Consider the following 24,580-nt stretch of genomic DNA (forward strand, 5'->3'; position numbering starts at 1 on the left):
CTCTTTCAGAGATTGGTTCTCCACATAATCTCAATTGTAAAGTTATGCGGAGAACAGCAGTGTTATATTCACGTACTGAGCTGAAATCTTGAAGTCTCAAGGTAGACCATTCATGTTGGGCCCTTGGCCCAATTATTCTCTGTAAGTGTTCGAATCTGTCTCGGAGGCAAGCCCAAAGTTCTCTGGGATCCTCAATGAGAATATACTCAGTTTTTAATTCGTCATGAATGTGGTGTTTTATATACACCAAAGCTTTAGCTTGTTCTAGAGGAGTAGGGTTTCCCTCTTCGGCAATAGCGTGTTCTAGGCTTTGTGCCCTTAGGTAGGCTTTTGCGTCCACCCGCCATTCCAGGTATCTTCCTCCAGAAATTTCTAAAATTTCAAAGTCCCGGTTTGCAATTCGAGCCATTTCTGATTACACGAAAATTTTTAGAACACTACTAGAAAAAGGGTCATTTCCGACGGAAAATTTCTGTCGGAACCACCCCAAAATCCATCGGAAAACCCATTTCCGACGGAATTCCATCGTAACCAGTTGTCGGAAAAGCGTTTGTAGGAAATTTGTCTTCTTCCGACGGAAATTCCGTCGGAAACACTTTTCTGACAGAATTTCCTACGGAATTTTCCGTCGAAGGAGGTTTTCCAGCACTAGGAAATTCCGTCTCCGTCGGAAATTTCCAACGGAAATTCCGTCGGAAACTGTTTTTAAGAAATTAAAAAAAAACGCCGCGCCACCACGGCACGGCGTATCAACCACCACCAACCACCAAATAAACAACCGCCACTACCACCCACCTCAAACAACCGCCACTACACCAGCCCCTAACTAACTCCCCACCACCAACCTCAAACCACCACCGCCGTCGAAAACCACCAACCTCAAACCCAAAAATTAACAAAAAAAAAAAAGAAAATGAAACACAAAACATACCTTAATATGGCCGAACCTTAGACTTTCATCTCGAATTTGGTTTAATACGGCCAGATTCGACCATGAAACCTCTAGATCTAGGGATTTCAAGGTCGAATTTGACCGTAAAACCATGAATTTGACAGTTTATACCAAGAATTTGACCATGAACCTTCGAATTTCGTTTTGATTTCGATGATTCTTGACGGAGAGAGAGAGGAGGACGGAAAAGACAAGAGAGAGAGGAGGACGGAGAAGACAAGAGAAAGAGGAGGGAAAGGAATTCGAGAAAGACAGAGGAGGGAGGAGGAGATGAGAGAGAAAGATAAGGATTAGAGAGGGAAAAGAACTGAAGAAGATAAGAGGAGAGAGAATGAAAACGGGTAAGAGTAACGACTGGCTGAGATAAAAGGGGGGTTTAGGGTTTCGGTTTAATTTTTTTTAAAATATATTCCGACGGAATATTCCGTCGGAAAGCCCATATATTCCGACGGATTTATATGCCGTCGTAAATTTTCGGCGGATTTCCGACGGATTGTTAAAATCCGTCGGAAATCCTCGACGGAATAAAAATCCGTCGGAATTTCAAGGTTTTCCGATGGATTTACGTGTCCCTCGGAACCAATCCGTCGGAAATAGCCCTATTTCTAGTAGTGGAAATTAGTTAGTGTGAGAAGAGAAGAAGATTCCAATTACTTATTTGTCCCCAATTTTATTGCTGAAATTATTAATATACCCCCTGATTTACATTGTTGGTATATCAGCCTAATTAACTTGTATTTTCTCGAAATAAAGAAAGTACTTTTTTTTTTAATAACAAAAATATTTCACTAATTAAAAGTCATACAACATCTACAATAGAGATTCGGCGTTAATAAATACATAAGATATTGAATCAAATAAAATTTTCCTTCATAAAACTACGATCGTCGAGTAGATCTTGCACTGTAGAGCATCTCCCGCTTATGTTGCTGGAAAATACAGCCTTGTTGGAGAGACAATCTAACGATCCTCTGTAGTCGTCAGGATGTTTTCCTTCTGATTCATTTGTATGTATTCGAAAACTTGATAACTTTCTCACCAACGAAATAATTTCATGACAACCCATTAAATCTAATATCATGGATTCAAAACTAAGAAATTCCTCCCCCGAAAAGAGGAGATAAACCTTGTCTTTCGAAGAAGGTCGAATAACCCTTGTCTTATGAAGGAGATCAGAAACATTTTCTTTCGAAGGAGAAAAGTTCCTCTTAAAAGGAAGAAACATTATTATAAACCTAAAAAAACTTTAAAGAAATAAGAATTGGGGTATTCCACCGGTTAAAACTGATGGAAGCCCCTTCAAAATTCAACAAAGAAGGCTAGGGTTTTGGAGAGAGGAAGGAGGAGAGAGGAGAGAGAATAATTACTTCATAAATTGAGTTATTTGAGTACAATATATATTTAAATAAAGAAAGTACTTGAATAGCCTATAATAAAGAAATAAAATTGGAAAAATGAAACTAATAATCCCACATTTACTCGGTCTTCCATAAACAATCCCACCTTTCGATTATCCCAAAACAATCTCACCTTTGACATGGATCTTCTTTAAACGATCCCTGACCGGTTCGATTATTTTGGTAACCTGTTTTCTTAGGTCATAAGACACGTGTCGACTTTTGATAGGTTTATTCTAATTTTTGATAATATATTTTTAATAGTTAAAAAAAAAAAAAACCAAAACCACCAGCCCTCGCCACTCCTAACGCCTGAATGACTACCCCTGCGTCGTCCCAGTCTGAACGGCCATCCTCTTCCCCGGCAAACCAACGACAATCCCACCCCTCACCCCTCCGAGCACTCTGAAAACCTACCCACCTCCCGAAATGACAAACCCCAATAGCCACCCCCAAAAACACCACGCACAGGTCACTTTGAAAACACCACAAGCCACGCCAACAAGCTTAATTGCATTATTTTTTCTATTATTCACAACTTTTCTGCTCTAATTTGCTAATTTAGCTCTACAATGTTTCAATTCCATTGTTAAATTTTTTTGGTATATCTTCTGAATATTGCAAATTTGCAATTATAATCGACTTTTTTTTTTGCCCCAATTTGGATAATTATATGTTTCGTGCCTGATACATCATACATGGGAATCACATTTCTGGTGTTTAGTGTGATTTTCTTTGTTTAGGGATGCATGGGAATGAGATTTTTGTAGTGGGTATGTATTAGAAAGGCTTAATTTTGCTACATTGATGAACTGATAGCTGAATAAGAGGGAAGAAAGGAAAATTATGGAGATTCGGGGTGGGCCTTGGGTGTTTAGGGGGCTTTGGGGCGGAAGGGGTTAGAGTTGGATTGCATCGTCGATCCGGCGGTAATGGAGGGTGGCAGCAAGGGTGGTGCGGTGGCACTGTGACAATTAAGGTGCAAGGGGGTAGTGGTTATGGTGATAACGTAACTCAACTGCTATTTGTCGCTCCCATTTTACCAGGTAACGCTCCCTTTTTTTCTTGAAATTACCACTATGCCCTTTATGCAATATGGGTTATAAAAATGAACTTGTTCCCCATTTGGACACCATACATGAAACGGTACCCTTACTTCACGACATTGTTGTCCCGAGCTTCCCAAAATCGGTCCCCACGACCTTGCAACCAAATCGGTCCCCACGACCACCTAAAATTTCTATTTTCAAAAATCGTTAAATTTTCCGACGGGTCTTGGGTCATGGACGGCGAGTGGAACATACGTACGCCGGAGAATGCGTCGGATCATTCTGTAAGTATTTTTTTTTTTTATTTTCGGTAAGTAGGACATCCGCCTAAAATTTCCGGATGTACCATGGAACATCCGGAAATTTCAAGCGGAAGTTGGGATCCGCCTAAAAAATCCGGATGTTCCATGGTACATCCGGAAATTTCAGGCGGATGTACCTAGGCACATCCGGAAATTTTAGGCGGATGTACCTAGGGACATCCGGAAATTTTAGGCGGATGTCCCAAATTTTATTAATTTTTTTTTTTTATTTTTTTTTTAAATTGTTAAGTACGTTTATCAACATATGTCTTGTGATTATTGTTGTGATTTAGTATTTGATAATTAATGTAATTTTGTTGTATTAATATGATTATTAGTAATATGTTTAATTATTATTATTATTAATATTATTATTATTATTATTATTATTAATATGTTGATATTATTGTTGTGAGAAATGTTGGTTGGGAAGGAAAAACCGTATTTATATATTAGGGGTAAAATTGGAATTTCAAGAAAAAAGGGGAGCGTTACCCGGTAAAATGGGAGCGACAAATAACAACCCCCTAACGTAACCATGGAAAGGGGGGATGTAGGAGGAGAGTGAACTTAAAAAAATAATAAATTATTACCTGTTTAACAGGTTAAAGGTAAAATGGATCGTTAAAAGAAGATCTCTATCAAAGGTGGGATTGTTTTGGAATAATCGTAAGGTGTGATTGTTTATGAAATACCGATTAAAGGTGGGATTATTAGTTTCCATTTTTCCAATAAAATTTGGCCAAAGGGACAATGCCCATGGTTTTACAAAACCACCCGCAAAACATGTATGCATCCATTATCCAACACATACTTTCCGTATTGAGGGGTATGGGCGTATGACGTATGGTGTAATTAAAAGACAATTAATTTAATTTTTCGGCTATTTCACCAAATGCCACTGAGCACTTTAATAATTCACCAAATGCCATCAAGGTTTTCAAAATTCACCAAATGCCACTTAGTTTTTAAATAATTCACCGAATGCCATTAATGACTAACGGCCGTTAACTCCGTTAGTCATTAAGGTTTAATCATGACACATGTCATGATCTGATTGGTCTATTTATCTTAATTCATAAAAATTAAAAGAAAAACAAAAATTTAAATAAAAAACCAAAAAAAACACCCAAAATTTTCCCATCCACCTTCCCACCACCGCCAAACCCTAGCCCCTCCCCTTATCTCAGCAGAAAACGGCCGGCCACCCCTTTAACCACCAAAAAATGGCCGATCGGCCCTTTTGCACCCCCACCTGACCCGCCGCCGACCCCTAAAACCACCCACACAGCCTACCCCGACCCCAAATACCACCAACACGAGCTTTGATCAAACACCCAGCATTTTCCAATCACCGCGCAAAACCACTCCTCCTATCCTCCACCCTTGAAACTACGAAATCGACCATAAAAATCGAGCATTCTAGATTTCCATGGTCGATTTCGGCCGTTTGAGGGTGAAGGGTTTCCACAGTCGGGTTCTATTTTGGGTTTCCATGGTCGGTTTCGGTGGCTATGGTGATGCGTCGTGTTGGTGCGTGAGGTGGTTGGGGGGGGGGGGGCTAGGGTGGAGATCAGTGCGGGGGTCGTCGGGTAAACGGAGTTTTGTGGGTCATTGTCTGGGAGCCGGAGTCGGGCAGGTAGAGTTTTGGGCATTGCGTGAGACGGTTGCGGTGGCTGGGGTGGTTTTTCGGGAGGAGGATAGGGGCATTAAGTGGAGTCGACGGTTTTAGTGGGGTCAAGGGATTCCAGCGGGAGGTCAGGGGGTTCCGACGGGTTCCGACGGAAGGTTAGGGGGTTCCGACAGAAGGTCAAGGAGTTCCGACGGTTGGCTTTGGATGTTGGTTGGCTTTGGCAGGTGGTTATGGTGGTGGGGCTGGGTTGGGTTAGGATTTAGAGTTTTTAAATTTTATTTTTATTTATATTTTTTAAAACCAATAACTGACTGACACGTGTCCACATGTGTCATGATTAAGCCTCAATGACTAACGGAGTTAGTCATTAATGGCATTCGGTAAATTATTCAAAAATTGAGTGGAATTTGGTGAATTCTGAAATGTCCGATGGCATTTGGTGAATTTTTAAAGTTCTCAGTGGCATTTGGTGAAATAGCCGTTAATTTTTTTTTTTCTTTTAGAAAGAATTAAAAAAAAATATTTTTGGAGTGATAATTTAATAAAAAAATGTTTATGACCCTTTTTCAAAAACTAGACATAGCATGATAGTAATTAATAGAGGTGATTAAAGGTTTGGGCTGGACAAAGGTAGAAAAATAATATATATATATATATATACTAAAAGACACACCAACAATGACACGTGTCATTTTCTAGCATGTTCTTAGTTTTTTTTTTTTTTTTTTTTTAATATTTATATAGGAAATAAATCTTATACATAAATAAAAGATTACAAAAGATTTTCCTTCAAAGAAAAAAAGGATTAGAAAAGATTTAATGTGTCACTCAAAAAATATATTGATACCATAAACTTCTTAACATAATTTATGACATATATAGAGTTACGTACTACTTTACCATTAATAAAACAAGGATTTTTTTTTAATTTTTTTTTTTTTTTTTGTATTTAATCATGTATGAACCTCTGGCACACGGTGCGACTAGCCACATACGTAAAAAAAAAAAAAAAAAAAAAAAAAAAAAAAAAAAAAAAAGTTTGTACTTGAAAAAAAAAAGTAACCCCTATTACACCGACGAAGTAACCTCTGGCACATGGTGTGACTAGCCACATACGTAAAAAAAATTCTATTACCAATCGTGTTCTTCAAGGCATACGTAAAAATATTCTTTGGGTTTCAATAATACCAAGAATGTTCGTTCTTTTTACTTTAATAGTATGTTCTTATACTTTCATTTTCATGTTTTTTTTTTTTTTTTTTTTTGAGAAAAAGAGAGTATTATGCGTACACATGTTTGTGTGGTTTAACCCTTATATTATTATTATTATTATTATTATTATTATTATTATTATTATTATTATTTTGTTATCCACATTTTTTTGATTTATATAACTTTTTTTTTCTTCTTTGTAATCAGGATTACCGAGGTTGATGAGAAATTTTTTGGACAATGATGGACTTTCAAATCTAAAGAGCATCTACAATATTGAAAAAGGACATTCATGTTATTAATAAAGAACATGATACTATCATGTAATGAAGAATACGTTAATTAACCAGTATGATCAAAAGACAAATTTTAAATAATAATTAACAACAAGCTATGAACAGTAAATTATGGGATAGTAAAAGTACATTACGATTACAATTGATGACATGCATATTTAAAATAGTTTACCAAAAAATCGAATAAAGAACATACAATATATGATATAACAACGACGAACATGCAAAAATATATTATTATTAACTAATTATACATTACAATAAAATATAAAGCACATCTTGTTTTCTGATAAAGAACATTATTATTAAATCATCTAATGAACATTACAAGAGATACACATGATCATAATTTAGAAAACCATTACAAGATCTAATAAACTAATTAAATATAAAGAAAGGATTTTTAAGTGAAATATATGACCGTTTTTTTTTTTTTTTTTTGAAAATATAGGGATTTAATTTTGTTTAATGAAAAAAAAGCCCTTTTCTAGTACAAATTTGAATGATATGTTTTGGAAAAAATTAAATTTTTTGGGATACAAATAATATGAAAAGACAGAAAAAATGAATTTGGAAAGTCAAATATTTTGAAAAGATATGACAGCTAATATGTGGGTAATTAAAGATCAATTGATAATTATCTTTTCTTAAATTAAAGGAAATTGAATATTCATATCTAATGTCGCGTACTTTGCTGATGTTCTTTCCGCCTTTCTCTGCTCTAATAAGCACGCGTTTTATTCATATGGGCCTGTCGTTTTTACCCAGGTGTACCGTGCGCTATAGGAATTACGCATTAACTTTAAGAGATTCTTCTCAAAACAATCCCTAACATATTTTTTTACTAATTTGACCGATTAATATTGACACGTGTCTTGTTTCGTTAGCCGTAAAAAATAAATAAAAACAAAAAATCCTCGACCACTCTTAATTAAACATCTATCCTTCCCGTTACACCTTACACCATCTTCATGTTAATTTTTTTTTATTATTTTTTTTAAAAAAACGGATCACAAAAATTTCAGCACGTGACAATTTCAACTGGTACATTTTACTCTTGTCATTATAAGCCAAGGATTGTTTTAAGATGGACACCCCCCAAAGTTGGGATTGCCATTTGAAGAAGAATATAGCTGGGATTATTAACGTTAATTTTTTCCATTTTTCTTTTATGGTGTACTGTTGACTGTTGTACTCCCTTTATCTCAAAAGTTGTAGAATTTTCAAGATGTTTTCAAAGTTAAGTGGAAATTTCAGGAGCAAGTATGAGTATAGAAGTTTCCACACACTTCTTCTATCTCTATATCCATCTATACATATTAATGTTGGACATTCTTGGGAGTATATATACACCTACATCCTCCAATGCTCCGATCCTATTTACAAGTGTCCCTAGATTCTTTATATATTTATAATCTCTCTAATCAACTATTCCTATTTCTATACCACTCCTTTGTGAGTTCCTATATATAGTAAGAGTTTGCATGTACTATAATTTGATGTTATTTCCTATTATCTAAGTAATTTCTAAAACTCTAATTATAGCAATTTTTATATTTTCGGTAAATATGTTTTTGGATTTTTTGACTTTTATCACCATAAAGTATTTTTTTCCATCAAAACTTTTAAAAGTTTATTTTACCACCAATAAAAATTCTAAAAATTGTTTTTTGATCACCACATGTAGTCAAAAGAACCGTTAAATCTAATAGTTAAAATAAAAATTAGATATGATTTCCATTCTAAAAACATGATCTATAGAGGTTTTAGGTGTCAGTTTGTCCCTTTGGATCCAATTTGAGGTAAGAATTGACAAAATTTATCGCTAATGCCTCGTTTTGCATGTATTACACAAATCGAAGTTTCTTTCAGTAGGAAAAACAAATCATTTGCACTAATTTATTTTGACAGAATAGTTCACAAAAAAAACTACAATATAATACCGCTTACCTTGCTTTGGGTTGATGTGGCTCAAGAATTTCAGGATTGTCACTAGCCAAACACAGTCCAATTTTTGATATCCAACTCAAAGTGTGTCCACTTCAATGTGTCCTGGACATCTGTCAATGAGTTCTTGAACAGACAGTTGTATCCTTGTTTAATACTTTAAGGTGAATAGTGCCTGAAGTGCTTTACTGTCAAAGTCAAATTACAATATAGAATATAAAACTTACGCCCTATTTGTTTTCGAACCAGGCCAAGAATGAATAGGTTGGTTTTCAACCAATTCAAATTAATAAAGTCGAAAATATCGACAACTTTTTTTTTCTTGCATTCACCAAAATGATGATAATAATAATAATAATAATAATAATAATAATAATAATAATAATAATAATAATAATAATAATAATAATAATAATAATAATAATAATAATAATAATAATAATAAGCATATTTGATATTATAATACTGCATTATTTTTATGTGTATTGTAAACAAATTGGATATTTTTCTTTCTATCTCCTTTACTCCTCAGTTCTCTCCGTTCACACACACCTTCATTTTATCTCATTTATGCGGTTCCATTGGAGGATCTATTTTCTTTTGGGGCCGATAATTTTTAATGTAATTGGATGACTATCTTCGTCAGATATGAATTTGTGTTTATTTGTTCATCGGTCATTAATGCCTTAATTTATTTACCATTTATGCATCACAATTTATTTCACAAGTATTGAAAAAGTTAAAACACGCTGTCAACTATTCCTTAATAGATATTACTCTATACTTTTATGTGAGATATTGATAAATTTTGATAATATTGTGTCAACTATAATAATCAACTAGATTCGGGCCCGTGCCATACACGGTAATTTCACTACTTTTAATTAGAAAAGTAATACTACCTCTGGTTCTTATTACTCGCAACAAAAGGGGTATTATTTGTGAGACATAAATATTCCTTTGTTGCGAGTAACAAGAACTGGAGGTAGTAATATTTTGGGAAATTCTCAACGATAACCCCCCAACTTGTGTAACACTGAAATGGTGACCTCCTATTTTTTCACAAAATGACCTCAATTAAAAAATTTATCCCAATTATAACCTTATTTCATTAATTATTTAATTAAAATTAACCATAGTTAAGGTTTTTTCAAAAAAATAAAAATAAACCCTTTAAAAAAATAATAACCACCAACCAGCCACCCACAGCACCACCTCCACCAGTCAGCCCATCCATTCCCCCTCCCCTTTCACTGCCGGCGTTCGGCACAGATTCCCCACCGGCGCCCACCCCAACCGCCAGCGACCCTAAACCGACCCCTAGACCCTACCCCGACTCTTTCTCCCAACCCCTACCCTTTCTTCCACCTCGAGCGCCGCCTGAAACTCACATCCCCAACCCCATCGCTTAGTTGCCTGAAACCCATAACCCATCTCCAACCCCCTCACCGGAAACCCGTAACCCATCCCTCACCCCTTGCCTGAATGTCGTAACTCATCCCCCACCACCTCGCCTGAATACCGTAACCCATCCCCCACCACCTCGCCTGAAACGGAGCGGTAATCGAGGTCGGGGGTTCTGGGCGCGCGGTTGTTAAGGTCGGAGGGTTCTGGGCGCACGATGGTCAAGGTCGAAGGGTTCGGGGCGCGCGGATGTCGGGGTTTGGATTAGGGTCAGGTCTGGTGGTGGCTGGGTGAAGGTGAGGGTGGAAGTTGTTAAGGTGTTGGCTGGGTTGGTTGGTGGTGGACTGGTGGTTTTTTTTATTTTTAATATTAGTATTTTATTAAAAAAATAAAAATAAATAACCATAGTTAATTTTAACTAACCTATTTATTAAAATAAGATTACTTGTGAGAATAAATTTTTAATTGAGGTTATTTTGTATAATAAAAAATAAAGAGGGTTACCATTTCAGTGGTACACAAGTTGGGGGTTACCATTGAGAATTTCCCTAATATTTTTTTAACAAAAATATCATGAAAAAAAAAAACAATTATAATATACTCCCTCCGTCCCATAATTTCGTGTCTGTAATCCATTTTGGGTGTTCCAAAATGTTATGCCTGTTTCTAAAAATAACCCATAATCATTACTTACTTTTTTATCTTTCCCATACAAAAAACACATATACTCAAAAAATCATTATTTACTTTTTCTCTTTTTCATACAATATTCTCTAGTTTTTATCTTTCCCATACAACATTCTCTACTTTTTATTTTTCCGATAGAATATTCTACTACTTCCACCATTCTCCTTAATTACCGTGTTTTTTTGAGAAATAGACACGAAATAATGGGACGGAGGGAGTATTTATTAACACGACTCAACTTGACTAAAAAAAACCTAATAAATTATGGAAATTTTGATAAATTTATTGAATGAGGCTAATATTTTTTCATATAGCACGACAACATGACATGAAACGGACACGAAAAAAGCGGGTTTGTGTCAAGGTTTTTCGACTGGTTAATTAAACGGTCATCATTTTTTTTGGTGGAAAAGAGGGGCAAGCCCCAAAGAGAACTACAAGAAACAACTAAAAACCGCAATAGAAGCACACAAACAGAACAAAAAACAAACAAACAAAAAGAAAACCAGGAAACTAAAAATAGCTCTACGCCTTAGTTCTTTGAAAGAGGAACCATCCGTGGCCGAGCCACTCCACCCAAATCTTCCAATAAAACGGCACGAAGATATCCAAGGACCGCTTTAAAAATCACCATCTTTTGATCCGAATTGACACCATAGTTCGCTAACCAATCAGCCGCACGATTAGCTTCCCTATAGCAATGGTTCACGACCACTTCCCAATCCCGATGCAAGACGAGAGCCTTACATTTCCTAATGATGTGAATATATGGAGAGGTGAGAGGGGATTCCTCCACCAAAAATCGACATAACACAACATGTTCATCATTAAATGGGTTGAGTTAGTGTTGAAGCTTCCCAACCTGTTCAAACCGGAACATAACACGACATGACACGACACATTTGTCAGCTCTAATTTAAAAATTAAAATGTACAAAGTAAAAGATAGGGAGAATATTGTATTATAAATATGGAAAATACATGAATTAAAATTATTACAGTTATATGATATGGTGAATATTTTGTGCAAATTTAAAGTAGTAAGTAGTTGATAGTATATATTGACATAAAAATGAAAAAAAATATAATAAAAAGGGGAAGGGGATTTTTAGAGGGAAAAAACTGCATCATGAATAGACACGTGCCACTTCTGGTGTCTATTTTAGTAATATACTAGTTTTTGACTCCGTGCAATGCACGAATTTATAAAGATTTAATAATAATAATAGTCAATTGAAATAGAGTTAATTGAAATTAAATGAGTAACAATTTTTTTTCAAATTTGAATTTATTAATGTATATTATTTAAATTCTTATGTGTTGCATATTATATATATATAAATAAAATTTATTAAAAAAATTCATTAATAGAATTTTTTTTTAAGAAATTAAATAAATAGCATTTTGGAGGGAAAATTTTTACAAAATTGTGTCAAGTGTCCTCTTTGGTGATTATTTTAGTATATAGTATAGATATGTATTGATTGATTGATAGATAAGAATTGAACCTACCCTTAGATTGAAAGATTCCATGCTTCCTTTAATTTCTTGCACTAAGCCAAAACTTTGTTAGTCTTTACACTTTATATTTTGCTGCTAATATTTGCTAGTGTCACTAATCAAAGTTGTTGATAGTTAGCAGCTAAACTCATCTTGATTCTTGATTCAGCGTGCCATGTGCTAAATGTGACACTTTTTGTAGCTAGTTATTACTTATTTAATACTATGATTGTACATTTGTACCTACGTACAAAATATTGTCTTTATTCTACATATACTCACTATATAAATGTACTATATATAACAAAAAATACATATATTCCTTAAAATCATTCCAACTTCCATCTCAAAATATTACTACATACTTATCTTAAATGGATACATGCACTTTACATCCCAAAAGAAGAAGAAGAGTTCGAAGGCATAGCAAAAAAATTGCAAGGAGCTAATTTTATCCCATCCTAAAGTTAAAGGATGGAGAACACCAAATCTCTATCTTTTCCAACGTTTTTGGTGTCAACCCAAAGAAATTCAGGCCATAATCTCAGCTCAAACCCACTTTGAAGCTCATGATAGTGATGTGATCATTGCTACTATTCCAAAATCCGGTACTACTTGGTTAAAAGCTCTTGTTTTTGCCATGGTGAATCGACGTCGTTTTGATGTCAACTCCATAGACCACCCCTTGTTGAGGTCTAACCCTCATGACCTTGTACCTTTCTTGGAGTACAAGGCTTATGCAAATAATCAAGTTCCAAATTTGTCAAATCTTGATTCTCCAAGGCTTTTTGCATCTCATGTACCTTACAATTCCTTGCCTAAAACCATGATTAAGAACACCTCTAATTGCAAGGTTGTTTACATATGTAGGAACCCTTTTGACACTTTTGTATCAATTTGGCATTTTATGAGTACAAAAAGGCCTACTAATCTTGGGCCTTTCTCATTAGAAGATGCCTTTGATATGTATTGTATGGGTTAAGTAGGATATGGTCCATATTGGGATCATATGTTAGGTTATTGGGAAGAATGTCTGAAATCACCACCAAAGATTATGTTTTTAGAGTACGAAGATTTGAAAGGGAATATTAATCTTCAAATTATGAGATTAGCCAAATTTTTAGGGTGTCCATTTTCAGCACAAGAGGAGAGAGATCATGTTGTCAAGGAGATTATAAAGTTGTGTAGTTTTCAAAATATTAAGAATTTGGAAGTTAACAAAGAGGGAAAATCTATACTAAACTTTGATAACAAGGGCTTATTTAGGAAAGGTGAGGTAGGGGATTGGGTTAACCTTCTAAGTGAGGAAATGGTTGAAAGATTGAGTCAAATCATGGATGAAAAGTTGGCTGGTACGGCCGTACGGGCTTGGAGTTTCCAAACATATTGAAGTCTTAGAGTTTAATGGTTTATAATTTGTGAGTGTATGTTTTCTAAATTTCCATAATATGTGTGTTTGTAATATATATATATAGTACTTAAGGTATCTTCTTATGCCCTATTTCACCTTTTTATGAACTACTTTTGGTTCAAAAGATGTCATGTACTGTTGATTTGATTTTGGAATCAAGATGTTATGTATTGTCAATTTGATTTTGGAATTAATATTTCAACTCGAATGCCAATCATTTTTTTTTTTTTTTTTTTTTTTTTTTTTTTTTTTTTTTTTGGCGAATGCCAATCTATTTAATTTATTGTTGTCATGATCTTAGTTACTTATATGCATTTCTCTCTCCTTCAAAATGATGTACTCTGTACTTTACTAGTTTTAGTAAAAGATATACTAATAAATATTTATACCTTCAACTTAAGTTTTTGTAACCATCAATAATCAATCCAAAATCATTGGTATTACCCTCAAAAAGAAAAAAAAAAAATGTTTGACGACTTTCTCTTCTTTTCTCCTCTAGCCAAGTGAAAATGATAAGATCGAATTTAGTACATCATGTTATCTTATGGTAGTCATTTTTCGGATGACCAACAACTTTAACTTTTGATAACAATTCCTGTCAAATATAACTCCCTACGTACGTAAATATAGAAGAAGCTGTATTTGTACATGAATCAATAAAAATCATATAAATGGTAAATTTGCTAATGAATATGAAAAACTAGAATCTGTATTGAAAATTCAACTTAATGGAACTATTCAACAAACAAACAAAATACAAAAAGGCCACAATTTGTCAAAAAACTCACTAAACTCACAGGGTAGAACCAATCATTCTATCGTCATATGGGAAAGCATGATATAAGTGAACATAAAATACTCACAGAAGTTTATTGTACACATATGAGAAAGCATTCACTCATAATTCATTGTCCAAAAAAAATGCAAAATGATAAAACCTGAAAATCATAGAATACCTTAATGGCTACAAACCATCTACTATCAATATGCAGAAGTCAACTCCATTGCCCTTCATTCCCTAACAGATTATAGGATACAATAGTTCAATGCCACTGAATTTTTCATCCTTCATGTATAGCTTCTAGCGCAGTCATTAGCAACAATTAGCAACATAAAAAAATTAAGATCGTTAATGTGTTATTATATGCATGAGATCAAATACTAATAGTTAGGTTGCAACTAAGTGAATAACTAGCATCATTTAGGAACGTACTACTAAGTTGGGTACATGAATGAACACTAAATTTTCAGTGGGCGTTCAACCACTCACAAGATTATTACTAAAGGTAGGAAACAAAAGCAGCAGGAAGTTTTATCAACAAAGCAAAAAAAGGAGAGTAATATTAATAAGCTATGAGTGACTACAAGATTAAAATCTGAATATACTAGTTTGGAATTATCAACCAATCACGACAATAAATAAGCAAAGAGCTTTTTTTTAATCAGAGATACCTCTGGAATAACACAAGCCTAAAGAAGAAAACCAGGTTCTAATTGAACTACCAAAACTCGAGAACAGATTAATGGTACATTCATCACATTGAAAAACAAATCAATATTTTTGAGTCTTTGTTGAAGCTGAACTGTGCCCAAACCAAGCTATAGTTAGAACCTAAAAGCTATGACACATTTTCAAGGTCCTGTGGATTTTCTATGTCAGGCAAGCTAACTCAACTCAGGAAAACCCACCAAAAGCTCGTTGATTGCACAGCATTTCATAAGTTCATCATCTATACTGATAAACCCAAATTCAAGGTGGTTGGTTCAATTGGATTAAGAGTAAGAGACATTATAACAGCTAGTCTTGGTCTTCCAATCATGATAGAAACAATTACAAAATAAACTGATTATATAACACGGTAAATTAGACACTCTAGCCTTATAGAGCTGATGTGTGTTAATGGTTAGCATCAATAGAATGGCTTTGTGTTTAATTCAGTAAAAACCAATGGTTTAATAATATGGCATATTTAGATTAATTTCCAAGGGAAATTAATGTGTGATGTTGTAATTACCAAATATAAAAGACGCTTCATGCTTGCTGCTATTTGGAGGATAGTATTTTCTAAATTAAAGGAACATTAAAGAGGAGTAAAGTTAGAGCATCTTTAGTTGGTAACAATGATCAAGCATGCAGTGAACATGGAAATCCATAGTCTTTATATAAGCATCAAATGATCATACATCGATGGATTTCATCAAAATAAAAAAATAAAAAATAATAATCAAACTTCAAGCTGAGGAGATACAGAATTGGAAGAACAAATGAATAAATTCAGAAATAGAATTAGATTAAAATAGTTATGGGACAGCCAAAAAACCCAAATATCTAGACAGTAAACACATGCCATGAGTTAAAGTTCAAATCAGGTAACATAATTCTTCAGATTACCATCAGCAGCACTCGAAAATACATCTTAAATTGAAAATTAAAACAAGGCAAGCTTTTCCATTATATTACCTTAAAATGGTAGATGTTATTACCACTGTTAGGCTTCTTAGCTTCTTGAGTTCTTAGCACCATAGCATGAGCAAACAGTTGCATGTGAAGGTCAGGTACCTGATATTACAATATATCAAAACATTGCTCATATATTCTATAACTTTTCCAACAAAATAATAATAATATTATTTATAGCTCATCTTAGAAACATCTAAAAAAGTAAATTTGAAATTATCAAGTTACATAGAGAAGGTATTTACGACTACAATGTTCATTAATTTCTACAATGACACAAATTTTAAATCCATTTTGAAGTTAAACTGCAGTGTGTTGTGAAAGATATGTAAATATATACAGCTAGTTGATTGATCAAGTTCTCTCTCCAGCCACTATTATTAAATTATTTGCAATATTTAGCTAGTTGATTGTTCAAGTTCCTACATATTTCTAGAACTTTAAACTAATCATCTGTTTGAGAGTGCAAAAATAAAAGTAGGCACAAAGGCAATACAATGTACTAATGTTCCTAAACAACGTACTCCGTATCTCTTAATCAATACAATTTCCAATGCATGTATTTTGAAATTACAAGATCAGCCTAGTTTAGAGACTAAGCCACCGCACAGAATATCTGAAATTTAGTAATCAGCCAAAGAAAATGTCTTTTTAGAAGGTTAAAAAAAAAAAAAAAAAAAAAAAAAAAAAAAAAATTCATTGCATACAAAGTTTGTATGACATTATACCCCTCCCCCCAACACACACACACACACACACACACACAAAGAAAAACGAAGTGTGAAAATATGTTCTGACTGAATGATTAATTAGGCTCAAAAAGGACAAAAAGTTGCCAATTAAAATGCATAAATTAGGCTGAGATGGTTGAATTCATACTAACCAGTTTATGATATTTTGCTTGAGTGAAGTTGCGTTGATTGTTAGGCTTGTTGTATCAACAAGCTGTCAGAAGTGAGATATTTTAACATGTAAGTGGAAGCAAAAATGAAAAATGTATGTGAGGTTATCATTTATAAAACTTACTTGAATGGGCAGAGCTTGGTTGACTTCCAGACAGAAGCAATGAGAATCTTCCATTCTTTATTGTTATACGGCCATTGGGATCACTTATCAATTGTTGTTGTATCATATCACACTCTTTAATATAGACACGAATGTATGGAGGAAGGCCATTGTCACCTAAGGATTCCAATTTGGGGCAATTTTTGATATTCATAACTTCCAGTTTGGGAAGAGTGGAACAACATATTGTTTTCAAATTTCGGAAACCCTCTATGCACAGAAATGCTAAAGAAGAGGGAAGGTCAGGATAGCTAATGTACCCTAGTGTATCAGCACAGCTGCCTACATTTTCAAGATCAAGAAAGCTAAGTGAATGAAGGAGGTGCAATTCCCACTCTGTTACAGCCTGCTTTATGTTCGCTTCTCTTATTTCAAGGGATCTCAGGTTTCTGGGTAAACCACCCTCTGCTAAGCTATGGAGTTTAGGACATTTTCGAATCTTTAATTTTTGGAGGGAGGTGAAATTGAGCAATTGACCAGTAAGCCTTTCCATATTTTTCAATTTTTCGATTTTCAGAGTTGCAAGAGAAGGCAAAAGAGGAGGTAGATTGCCTTGCAATGATGGACAACCATACATATCAAGGGTTTCAAGGACGGAAAATGCCTTGTAGTCAACTGGTGGGTGCACCCACTTCTCCCAGGATTTCATATGAGAACATTCTAGAGTCTTCAGAGATGGAAAAGGAAGAGTTGAGAAATTCCCATACAATTCAAGACCAACCTCCTTAATACCATTCATATCTCTAATCAGAAGACTCTTCAATAAGGGTAGATTCCCCAGTGGAGGCAACCATTCACATTTCTCACACTTCACCAACACTATGCCCACCATGTTAATGAAAGAGGAATCTCCCAACCAACTTGGGAATCTAGAGCCCATGTACCCATCCAACTCACACCTTTTGATGGAAGTGTGAGGCTGCAACTTCTCAATAACATCTCTCCTAGTCTTGTCATCAACCTCATCAGTACAAGTTCTCCATTTCAAATTCAACCCATCTAGATTCTCTTTTTTACACAATTGGGCTTCCTCTGCATCCTCAACCTCTGTCACATTTTCTAGCCCGGAAACGATAAACAACCTTCCATGGAGCTGATTCAACTTTCCCAACTCCCTTACCCTGGACCCACCTCCAATTGCCAAAACAAATTTGTGCAAAGTCTGCAAATTTGTTAACTTCCCGATTCCAGGCGGCATTTCCTTTAAAGATGTGTCATCAATGTTCAGATGACGAAGTCTAACGAGTAATCCAATGTATGGAATCTTCTCAAGTTTGTTACAACCTTTCAAGCACAGTGTTTGGAGATTCCAAAGATTCCCGACAGATTGTGGCAACACTTTTATGCTTTTGAAACCGAGACTGAGGTAGCACAAGTGTTTTAAATCACCAATACATTCTGGCAAAGCTTCAATTACATACGAATATAAACTTAGAGTGCGTATGTAATGTAAGTTTTTAAAGAGATCTAAATGTTCAAATTTCAAATCATAGTTGCATAGAAAAGTTCGCAATCGAGGAACCATGATTTCATTACCCAATGTTTGAAAATTCTCAGAGATAAATAAATGGCGAATTCTTGTAACATTTCTCAGTGTATCGGCATCAGCCACATAACAAACTTCACCTGCAACCAATTGAGCCATATCATGGATGAGGTCATGCATGATGAACTCGCCTCCACCAAACGGACTTTTTTCAAATAATGACCTTGATAACAAGTCATTGAGGTATTTGTGGCCCATATCTTCCATACTTTCAGTTTGGGTTTCTGGCAGGAAGCCTTGAGCCATCCATAGTAAGACAACTTCCACCTCTTTGAACACGTAATCTTTTGGAAACACTGAACAATAAGCAAAGACACGCTTCAAATGATATGGCATGTGATGGTAACTCAGCCTTAGAACTGGCAAAACACTACTCTTCTCACCCCAAACTTTGCTCTCTAATATCTTCCGGTGTTGGTTCTTATCTGTAATGCTTTTAAGGAGACCTCCTAGAGCTTTTGCGGCCAAAGGCAATCCATCGATCTTTTCTATAATAACATCCCGCAAGTCGGTGAGGTCAGAATCTACTTTTGCATGCTGCTGAAATATAAGCCAACAATCATCTTTTGACAAACTTTCTAACTTGATGATATTGCGTTGAGTAGGATTGTTAACCATCATCATTGCAATACTTTCAATTCTGGTTGTCATTATCACTCTGCTTCCTTCTGCACCGTGTTGGAAAGGTTCCTGTAGCTTGTACCAATCATCATATTCGTCTCTCCAAATATCATCAAGAACAATTAAAAATTTCTTCTTGTTTAGCACTTCCTGCAACTTCACTTGTGCCTGATCCAAGTTGCTACAGTCGAAACTGCTCTTGGTGACCGAGTCAATTATATCTATCGTGACACGTTTGACATCGAACACATCTGAGACACACACCCATGCCTTAAGATCAAAGTAACCGTTCAGTTGCTCATCGTTGTATACATACTGAGCAAGGGTCGTCTTCCCAATGCCACCCGTTCCAACAATAGGAATCACAGCATAATTCTCAGCACTCTGATCATCTTTCAGTAGCATTGTAATTATCTCTTTTTTCTTGTCATCCCTTCCAAAAACCTTGCCAACCAAAGAAGTGGATTCTCTCTGGCGTCGAATAGTTTCTGTTTGGAGGGTCTGCTGCTGCAACATGTGTGCTGCAGTGAGGCTCAAACTCTGGGTCTGGTCCTGTATATCTTGCAAGCGCTCTGTAATGTCATCAATTTTGTCTCGAATGTCTTGATCAACAGGGTTGAACAAGGTGGAGAGACTACCCGCGGCTTTTGAGCCACTTGCATAAATGGTTTGCACCTGATAATTGAATTCAAGAGTTATTAAAACTTTCTTTTTCCCCTCATATAAATTAAAACATAAACTTCAAGGTGTTTTTCTTTTTCTAAACTTTCTGTACAAGACTCCTTATTTTAATTGCATACAACATTACATGATTGATTACACAGGTTACTTTCGGTTCCATAATCAATATGCTTATATTAATTAAAATAGTCATATGGATTAGCTTACTATATGTCCAATGTCAATGTAGAAGTAAATGTTATAAGATCTCATCTTAGTCTCTTAGATAGTTACAAAGTTGAACTTGTTTCATGAGTTGCAACTTGCAAGTACCAAAAAAAATAAAAAAAATAAAAAAACAGTACGAAGTACGGAATAATATCTAACTAGTATTATGGCAGCACAAACCATATTGTCTAGAATCCCTTGGTTAGAGTGATCATCTAGTGCATTAACTTGATCTTCCTCTGCCTTTTCCAACTCGTAACGCTGGGCTTCAATTGCGAAATGATCCAAGAGATCCTCCATGTCGTAAGCTAAATCTTGGAGCTCATTTAACCATAACTTGACAGGTTTACTGTGAAACTGCTGCAGCTCAGCATCATCCAACAGAGCTTCCAGCCTAGTAAGTTGTATCTTCCATTTCTTGATCATTTTAGGCAAACCAACACCACCAATCATCTTCAAGAAGTGGCTACCTCCGGTAGTCAACAGCTGATCAAACAACGCCTGCAGAAATGCAGACAGAAACGTCTCACCAATGGCCATCCTTGATAAGATCAGCTACTATTTTGATTAATTTTGTTTTTGGTTATTTTTATTTTTGGTTAATCTTTGTTTGGAGTTGTTGGGAAATGAATTATTGATGTGAATAGTTGACATTATAGCAGGATTAACTGTGGTAGATAGTTGTAAAGTGACTATAATTTCTAAATTGGTGTACCCACAAAGTCATAAAGTCACAAAGGTTCAATTATTAGTATAAACTTTTTCTTCCTCTCTCCTTCAGTTTTCAAACTCCTCTTTAATTATTAGTATAATTTCTAAACTTTTTCTTTAATTTTTGACCGTTCAAAAACATTTACTATGGAGTACTGTTTATTGTTTTATTTATTTTCAAAAAAAAAAAAATACTCGTATTCAGTAGCGCATTTGTGTTTCACTCCTATAACATCAACGAAGAAACCTCTCTCTCTAATTTTTAAAATTGTATGGAACTTAAATTTTTTAAAATTGTTATAGTATAATTTATATAAGAAGAAATCAAAAATATACTTGTATAATATACTCGAGTACGAGTAGCAACAAAGGGATTAATATCTTGATAATTTGTAGACAGTGGCTTAAAAAAAAACGCAATCTACCGAGTGCAAAGATTGCATACTATAAGTAGCTAAAATTACTAGTAAACATAATATAATTCCCCATATTTACTCCTAATCCCTAAGTTCCTTTTTATTGGTTATAACATAGATTATTTTCAAATTTATTTCCAATACACGTAATATAGTTGTATAAGGTCTAGTTTGATTTTGCCCCTTTTTATTGGTTATAACATAGATTATTTTCAAATTTATTTCCAATACACGTAATATAGTTGTATAAGGTCTAGTTTGATTTTGCCTCAATGAATACTTTAATACTACTAGTAGATCCAATGATATAGACATTACGACTGGGCTATAATTTAATTAGTTATATAGTATTGCGTAAATATTATAGGTGTAGTAAGTGACCCATGGTACAAGGTAAAATTGAGTGGGGGGATTTAATCAGAAAAATGAGATACCAAAAGATGAAAACATCCAAAGAGTATTCTAGTGTAAACGAACATTGTTTCAAAAAAAAAAAAAGTGTAAATGAACATCACTCTTTTTTGTTTAGAAAAAAATAAAAAAAAATTAACCAAAGACATCCCAAGTTAGAAATTGATTTACAACTAAAGTTCAAATGTAATAAGCATCAGACTTCCATTAGCAATTATAAGCAACAATTTCCAAAAAATTCAGCGTTAGATCTCAATAATAAGCATCAAAAGGTCCAAAAGAAAAGAATATAACAAAACACTACTGTTGATGCTAACAAAACACATTCTTTTCTTATCAAAAGTGTTTATACTACATCCCACGAGTCATGACAGACTTTGACATTTCCTTAATCTCATTTCAACTTGATGCCAAGTATGTCTATAGTCAATTTGAAAGCAAAAGAGGGGGCGAAGTAGGAGAGCTTGAACCAACTACTACTTCTACAACATCAGTAGTGTATGCAAACTTCTTCACAAGAATTTATCATTGTGTTAAATAGCCAGAAAAGACTACTGAGGGCAAGAATTTAATTTGGATACACTACTGATGTTATACACTTCTATAACATCAGTAGTGTATACAAATTAAATGTAGCTCAAGACTACTGAGGGCGAGTTTAGCAACAGCAAGATAATGAGTTTTCCTTCCAATCACATCCTAAACATAGCACCATGATGTAATTAGACAGCAGAAAAGACATTGCCTACTCTTATCTAGAAAATAAAAATATCACTTACGTGAAAAGCTGAGGCCACTTCATTTATAAGAGAAAGAACCACATTCCTGAGAGCCAGGAAAGGATTTGAATTTCAAAATCCTAAAGGAGGATGGCTACTGGGCTGTCTGTTTCCAGCATCATTTGGAACTTGTGCTCACCTTGATGGTGACCAATCTGAGACATCAGAGGTTCCTCAAAAGTTGCATTGCCGGCCAGATATCCTCTTTTGGTCCTTGAGTATCAGGACTGAAAACCAATCGATCTGCAACAAATGAGTCAACTGAATTTTCTTGAGCAACATAACAATATAATGCAAAGAAGCCAATCTAACCAGCATGCTAACAAAAAATAAATATATTGCAATTCATGAGATAACAAAACACATTTTTTAACCAAAGATAGAAAAAATTAGGTCTCCACAACTTAAAAATGGTACAGTAAAAAAGACCAAGACCCTTTACTGTTGAAGTTTGACCTTTTCTTAGTGTAAAAAAATTAGGTCTCTATAATTGAAATGAATACAAGGGAGATGATTTAACCTTTACTTAGTGTATCTTAATTATCCATCAAGTTGGATGGGTTTAGAAAAGAGATCTGCCTAATATTTAAAGTAGAAATTGTTTGCAAGTAGTAAGGCTAAACGTAATTCCAAGGTGAGCCGAAACAAGTAGAAAAACACCTCAGAAATGCAGCTGCATTTGAAGACTTTATTAAGAATTGAGATGAACTCAGAGTTTCGCATCAAAAAAAAAAAAAATTAAATAAAATAAAAACATGTGATCAGATGAATAAGGGTAACAAATAACAACTAACAAAGCATCATCCGTGGAGTTTTAATATAGATACATGAATGAACACTACAACTTCAATAGGCACAAAACACCTCTCAACATTCTAAAGAGTCAAAATGCCAGAAAATTATTCTTAGCACTGGTTCTTCCTGAAGTCATTGATCATCAGTAATAGAGGACAAATTACTAAAAGGTGAGAAACAAATTTTGTTTATCTTTCGTAAAGAAATCAATAAAAATTCTCGGTCATCGTGGCATTTTCATAAATAAGTCAACATTTATCGGACTCCCATATTAATAAAAGTTGTTCACTTATTTATAAAAATGTCATGCTGATTGGAATAATTTGTTAATATATTTACGAAAATGCCATAAATAAATTTTGTTTATCAGGATGAATGGGGGCTCCCTCTCTTCTCTGCATCGACAACCGTTGGAATCCAGAAGAACCAATAAACCATCAATTACTAGCTCAAATCAGGCATTAAAACCCAAGCTCAAATCACACATTAAAACAAACTCAAATAAAATACAAAATCATAATGAAAAACTAGAAAATTTTAACTCAATTAACAAACACTTACTCAATGAGCTTGGCAATAATGAGGAGGAAGAAAGCTAGGGTTAGATACAACAATGGAGGAACAGGAATGGTAAGCTGGTAGTGGCCTTTTTCGATTGAGCCCGAAAATCATCATTAAAAGAGAATAAGGAGAGAAATTCATCAGAGATGACGAAGAGGAATAAAGGTTTTTTTTTTTTTTTTTTCAAGGAGGGAGGAGAGGAGGGGAAAGAGAAAGGGGTTTTCTATTTTGTTTTTCCTTTATTTTTGTGATTAAAAATAAAATAAAAAATAAAAAAAAAAAAATTAAAATTACATGGTGTTCATGTAATTGGTCATTTTGGCCTAATAAAAAAATGGGTTATAAAGTTTGGATTATTGTACAATAATCAAAAGATTAGATTATTCAAATTTAGTTTTCCTTAAAGATATTAATGGTTGAATTTAATTTGTAACGTGACAAAATAAACATGTTAACAAAAAAGAAGGAAGGGCCTGAACTACTTTACTGAATTGAGCAGAATTGAACTAAACTGAACTGGTTGGAGCTTGAATATAATAT

At 34.4% G+C, this 24,580-nt stretch overlaps 1 protein-coding gene and 1 pseudogene across 3 annotated transcripts; one reads left to right on the top strand and one right to left on the bottom strand.

The window, feature by feature from the left end:
- Positions 1-11,579: 11,579 nt before the first annotated feature.
- On the top strand, positions 11,580-13,768 carry LOC145586136 (cytosolic sulfotransferase 15 pseudogene; annotated as a pseudogene).
- A 792-nt stretch (positions 13,769-14,560) lies between these two features.
- On the bottom strand, positions 14,561-24,249 carry LOC145586083 (putative disease resistance RPP13-like protein 1). 3 transcript variants are annotated; one of them, XM_081642815.1, is made up of 6 exons: positions 24,041-24,249; positions 22,685-22,911; positions 20,548-20,868; positions 17,274-20,154; positions 17,131-17,192; positions 14,561-16,349 (listed from the first exon to the last, which is right to left on the bottom strand). In XM_081642815.1, exons 3-5 carry the CDS (start codon positions 20,818-20,820, stop codon positions 17,185-17,187), a joined length of 3,162 nt encoding a protein of 1,053 aa, XP_081498941.1. In that variant the 5' UTR covers positions 20,821-20,868; positions 22,685-22,911; positions 24,041-24,249; the 3' UTR covers positions 14,561-16,349; positions 17,131-17,184. The 3 variants fall into 3 exon arrangements, with proteins under 3 accessions (XP_081498941.1, XP_081498940.1, XP_081498939.1); XM_081642814.1 differs by having other exon boundaries at positions 22,685-22,927; XM_081642813.1 differs by lacking the exons at positions 22,685-22,911; positions 24,041-24,249 and having other exon boundaries at positions 20,548-22,611.
- Between the last annotated feature and the right edge of the window lie 331 nt (positions 24,250-24,580).

Source organism: Chenopodium album, chromosome 16 (genome assembly GCF_948465745.1).
Source record: "Chenopodium album chromosome 16, dcCheAlbu1.1, whole genome shotgun sequence".
NCBI classification, from domain to species: domain Eukaryota; kingdom Viridiplantae; phylum Streptophyta; class Magnoliopsida; order Caryophyllales; family Amaranthaceae; genus Chenopodium; species Chenopodium album.